At 38.8% G+C, this 5,875-nt stretch overlaps 1 protein-coding gene across 1 annotated transcript; it reads right to left on the bottom strand.

The window, feature by feature from the left end:
* Nucleotides 1-419: 419 nt before the first annotated feature.
* LOC108664402 (TIP41-like protein) lies at nt 420-2,299 on the bottom strand. Its single transcript, XM_018150978.2, has 3 exons — nt 1,898-2,299; nt 1,082-1,264; nt 420-666 (listed from the first exon to the last, which is right to left on the bottom strand). The coding sequence occupies exons 1-3, from the start codon at nt 2,092-2,094 to the stop codon at nt 420-422; spliced, it is 627 nt and encodes a 208-aa protein (XP_018006467.1). The 5' UTR covers nt 2,095-2,299.
* Between the last annotated feature and the right edge of the window lie 3,576 nt (nt 2,300-5,875).

The raw sequence follows: 5,875 nt of genomic DNA, 5'->3' as shown, positions 1-5,875 counted from the left end.
GGCAGGTCATGAGACGAGGGGCTGGTCATGAGACGAGGGGCTGGTCATGAGACGAGGGGCAGGTCATGAGACGAGTATCAGCACCATCATTAGTATCATCAGCACCATCATTAGTATCATCAGCACCATCATTAGTATCATCAGCAATGCCTACTGTCATTGGTATCATCAACAAAACATACCATCACTCAGTGTCATCAACAACGGTTTCTTTGATCAATAACTGCCATGAAATGCCTCCCTCACAAGCGTATATAGTATAGCACTTTAAGTACGTATGCGTACATCATATTGTACAGCTCATGAGGTACGTATACATGCATCATATAATATAGAACCTAAAGTACACACATGTGCATCACATAGTATATGTATAGCACATGAGTTACGTACGTATTCGAGCACCATAAACATTGCTGTTACTCCTCCACCAGAAAACTCACAATTTTGACAACGCAGTTTGAGGCGCCATTATCATCAAGTTCATCCTCATATAGGTAAAGCTCCTGAAAAAAACGTATTGGCTCCTTTGCCCTGAGCTTCTGCATGTCTATTCTTGTGTCTGACGGGCGTATGGAGAAGCCACCACTCAAGCTGCCATTGTAGTTGGTGGTGTAGGTCCAGTCGTAACCGGACACTACATTCTGGGTGTGCTCACAATCCTTCCTGATAAAAGACACTTCATTAGCGATTGTAATAGTGAATCTTTCTTCAACTGACTTTGCAATGCCAAAGGCAGAAAATGTTACCCATCAGGCATACTGAAACTGCAGCAACAAACCTGGAGTTTCCTTCAAATTGCAGTTTGTCTTTCAGTTATTTACATGCTTCATTATTTAAAATATGTCTGTTACTGACTAAAAAGATGTGCCTTATTAATGCTATACTCGTTTATTACTATCACTAACTATTGCAATAGTTTTTCTAATAAAGCCTCCTAGAGTTCAGATGGCAACAACAGTCTTTGAAAAGCTTATAATACACTTTATTGATGGTTGCATCAAAATATCAACTAAATTGGTGCAAAATTGAAAGAATTAATACTCAAAAACCAGTTGATGGTATGAGGGCCTCTAGGTACCTGGCCTCCTGCCACTCGGTGGCATGAGCCACCTGGATGTTGTCAAGGTCCACATCCCGCAGCTCCCTGAGGGCATCCAGTGCGTTGAACTCAATGGCTGCTCCCGTCTCATGTTCTATTCTCAACACATTCTTGTTGAAGATCATGTCAGGCAGATGCTCTTTGCCTACCAACAAGTTAAACCTGAAGCAATCATAGGAAATTGAGCAATACAGAATGTGTTCCTAATTTGCACACAAGGGATTATTTGCAAGCTTTCTATTGTAGGTACATATATACATTACATATCTTTATTGGGATGTCATTAATTGCTGTAGACTTGAAGAATTTACATCCAAAATTTTTTACCATCATTTAATACACAAGCAGATCTCCATGACTACAAGATATATACGGTAATGTCCTTACATAGAAAATTGTCTCCTAAAGTGTAGTCATACAAACATTACCAAAGTATTGGTATGTATAATCAAAACCGCAATAAAACACAATATTCCAACTTGAAAAAACTTGGTTATTATCATAGTAACATGCAAGGACTAAACAACATCTACATAAACAATTTGAATCAAAAATGAAACTGCTCATCAGTAAAAATAGTTTGCATTTAGTTCAAAGAAGATATGGCCTTATCAACTAGAGAAAAATAACAGAAATTACCCAATTTCGTACAACACAAAGAACTTTATTCAAACTTGATTTCCTAGGTTTTGAGTTCCAACTTAAGTCATTACATCAATCATAAATTAGAATCACATCCTAACTTCTAATTGAAATATTGTCTACCGATTTTTCTTTCTGGCACCAACAACTGACCCGCAGAGCTGACAAAGAAGTTCCGGTGAGGTAGGTGGAGCAGAGGAGCATGTCTCTGGGGTGTCACACTTGGATCCCATAATGTGGCTCTTGGTTGCAGTGAAGGTCCATGGCCCAAATTGACATGACTCTACACGTGGTGCTGCTTGCTTGGCATTTGCTGTCTTCTCTGCTGTACTATTTATCACCTCTGCCATATCTGGTCAATATCTTGGAGTTAACTGTTATGAGCAATATAAAACTAGTCTAAGAATACAGAGTTTCTTCATCAAACTTGTTGTGTTGGACACTAAAGGCACATATATACATAAGTATCTTGTGCATTAATATTCAACCTGTTAATGAAAAAGTATATGTAGGTAATGAAGTTTTAAAATTCTGCAAGAATCCAAGACACCAACAGAAAATAAATTATTGCAGATCTAAATAAACTAATCTATCAGAAACCTACAGCCAGAACACTTTCATCAGTCTCCAACTGCCATCAGTTGCAGCTAAAAACTTGACAATTATCATATCACATATCAGATAAGCATAGGTTGTCAGGTAAAAATTCTGGAAGCCCCAAATTCTCTGCAGCATCTAATATAATAAATAGGTATATCACTTCTTATTTTTAATGGCTTTAGCAATAAAGTTTGAGACTTTGAGTCATGACTGTCATGTTTCAAGCACAACTTTGTTTTAATTGTTTCTCATATTTCAATATCATTTTGGCAACTTGTCATACGTAGTCATAAACAGGCATGCTAAAGTAAACGGTCATGCTAAAGTAAACGGTCAATAATTTAGTATAAACAAACCAATCTATGAACTTTTTTGAGAGTATAACTAATAATAACTTAAAGGCTGTCTTTGGTAGTTAAGATTTAAAAGTTGGATAATTTTATTCAATTTGGTCATTTTGCTGGATAATTTCTACCAGAAAGAAACCAGAGTACAGGGTTCTATGCAAAATTGCAAATACCCTCAAACGGGGTAATAAGGGACAGTCCTCCAACATTTTATAGAAATGTTGTAGCAGCTAAAGTAATTAAAATATTGCAAAACAAAAAATAGTGGCATAAAGTTCAACATTTTTACTATCTATGTAGCCGAAAGCAAGTTAAAAATTCATGCATTTACTACGTCTAAAAAATAAAAAAAAATGTGAAAAGCGAGATTTTGGAAAAGTACCTTTGCTAAGAGTAAGATTTGTAGCAAAAAAATATTCACCGTATTAAAAAGTTTTACTTACATAAAAGTTGCACACAGGTGTTAGCTTAAAAATGTGATTGATGGAATTATCAAACTCATTCCAGAAAAAATGGCAGCCATTTCCAGACGACGGGGTAATAAGGGACATCCCCCTGGGATAATAAGGGACACCCCTAAAAAGGCATTTACACTAGAGCTTTAGTTAGCAAAGGCTCCAGTTAACAAAAAAATCAATTAACAACAAAAAATTTTGATTAGATTTACTTTGCTCAGCGAAAAAATTTCACTTGACAAAAAATTAGTGCATCATCGGTCACCGCCAAACTGTGCATAGAATGTCATAAATAGAATTGTTCACCGGGCAAAATAGAATGAAAAGTAATTAACCTAAACTATGATTTTTTCTCAAAAAAGTATGATGATTGTCACTAAAATATTCCTTTGTGTTTCAGGTACCTATACTTTTTACAATCTTTTTTTTGTTATAGAGAATTCACTTGACTCAATTAAAATGGTGCAAAATTACAAGCCGTCCTGTAAGCTTACCTACAGAAGAAATGCTACATGGCTGCGTATATGAAGCTTGCAGTGGACAAGGTTGTTGTCAATGCTCAATGGCATGTCCATGGAATGGATTAGGTAATACCGTATCACATCAATGATACGGCAATGTATGGATAAGGTAATATCATATCAACAAACAAAAAAACAAGTAAAAATCACAGAAAATGTTATTTATCCTACATTTCCATCATCTACAGTCTACAGAGGAAGAGGAGGACTTCAGACTTCAGAGCACTGTTAGTAATGGATGAGCACACTCAGACACTCTGCATGCTTCAAACATTTCAGAGTCGAGTTTTATTTCAAAGATCCCTTATTAACCCCGATAACCCGTTCACAGGGTTGATTCAGGAGGCTTTTATTTTACGTCTGGCATCTTACACTTACGAATAGCATATGAAATTTTTTCAGAGGTGCCATACAATAGCCCTTGCAAATACCTTTAAAATGAGCGCCCAAACTTGCTTATAAAATGTTTCATGGTAAGAAGTTATTAAGGAAAAACACTAAAAACCGTCCTTTATTACTTTTTGACGGTACTTCTAATACGGCGAGTGACTCTCTGGGACTGTGAATGGTATTGGTAGCAGGTATTAATTAGTTTTTATTGTAAGGCAGAGGGCCAGAGGCAGACGGTTTATTGCATCTTTCTGCAAATATTTGAGCGTCATTTGAACAAACAAGTTACAATAATAGGTTTATATCATGATTTTTACTGAACACTAAGGAAACTGTAAACATAGCATAGCAGGGTGGCCCAGTGGTTAAAGTTAAGAGTACAAAGATTAGGCAGAGAGGCGCGGGATCGATCCCAGCTCTACGCGCCAGTTTCTGGTCAGAATCGGCAAGAAGGCCGGGCGGTTAAGCCGAGCAAAAAGGCCGGGCGGCAGCAGAATTGTAGCAGTGAGTTGTGAGTTCGAGAACGCAAAATGCTGTGAATGTTCTGTAATGTAAAGAATCGGCGACAGGCCTACGGCCTACAAAACGCTGAAACCGCTATTATTATAGCTTAGCCATAGCGACAATACCAAAACACAAAACGGCACGGGGCGCACCGGTGCAGTTGCAGGTCCAATGTTGAACAGTCCGAAGTGGCAAACAGCACTGAATGCAACGTCTAGCATCTTTCTGTAACGTCAGCTATAAGTACCACACAGTGAATTGAGTGAACCTGCTGTTAGTCGGTGGCTACAAAGTAATTCAGGGCCCAACAACTTCTTCTTCTTCTTTAGTCGAAATTTGGAAGGAGCTCTGGAGACTTGTCGAAGGTAGCCCCTCGACCGGACATTGGTATTCAAGTGTCACACGTCTGTGGGAAAAACGTCAGGGATAAGACACTGTAAAAAGCGGACTGGTTAGGAGATTGCTGCTATTAGGTAAGATAACATATGTGACTATTTGCATGAGAAGATTTAAAAAAACATATTCATAATTCATCCCGGATTAGTAGCTACTGACATGCCCTGCACTATGCCTCACATGAGATTGCGGAATCTACCGAAGGTCCAGCCTGGGCGGCACAGCCTGGAGCTTCTTCTGACCAAGTTGGTCTAAGAATATGGGACTGTGAGTTGCTACCTCACAAACAAACAATACTCCTGTGGGCTGTCTCTGAAGGATCAAAGATTAAGGATGGATTTAAGGTGAACAGCAACAAACTTTACAAAGAACAGTCACGACCGGCGGTACACAGAAGTCCTAAAACCAGTTCCTAAAAAGACTGCAGAGAGTGTTTCCGCTCACATCAAATTAGGCACTCAGATCAATGCCAGCAGTAAGTAAATGTGTATGATTCGAGTGTTAGTTACCCACAAGTTTTAGTTAGTTAAATCAGGACTAAGAGAGCCAACGGATTTCTCAGAGTAAATGAAGGGTGTTAGTAGCTGTTAAAAATGTAGCTACTGCATCAACTATTAAGTACTGGATGGGGCTAGGATAGGTGCCCCCGCCAAGCAAGTTCTGCAGTGTGACGGGGATATTGAGCCGAGCTAGAGTATTGGTTAAATTGGCTCGCACAGGGGCATGCTTAGGGCAGTGAAACAGCAAATGTTCTATGGTTTCAGGAGAACCGCAAGTGCAGAGTGAACTGTCACACATCTTAAAGCGGGCTAAATGGGCCCCAACACCAGCATGGCCCGTGCGTAGCCTAGCCAAGGCAGTCTCTATTGAACGTTTATTATCATGAGCCCAAGGCCAGTAACTTACTTCATGTTTTAT

The sequence above is a fragment of the Hyalella azteca genome, unplaced genomic scaffold (assembly GCF_000764305.2).
Source record: "Hyalella azteca isolate HAZT.00-mixed unplaced genomic scaffold, Hazt_2.0.2 contig7761, whole genome shotgun sequence".
NCBI lineage: Eukaryota > Metazoa > Arthropoda > Malacostraca > Amphipoda > Hyalellidae > Hyalella > Hyalella azteca.
This window is presented reverse-complemented; position numbering and strand designations above follow the sequence as displayed.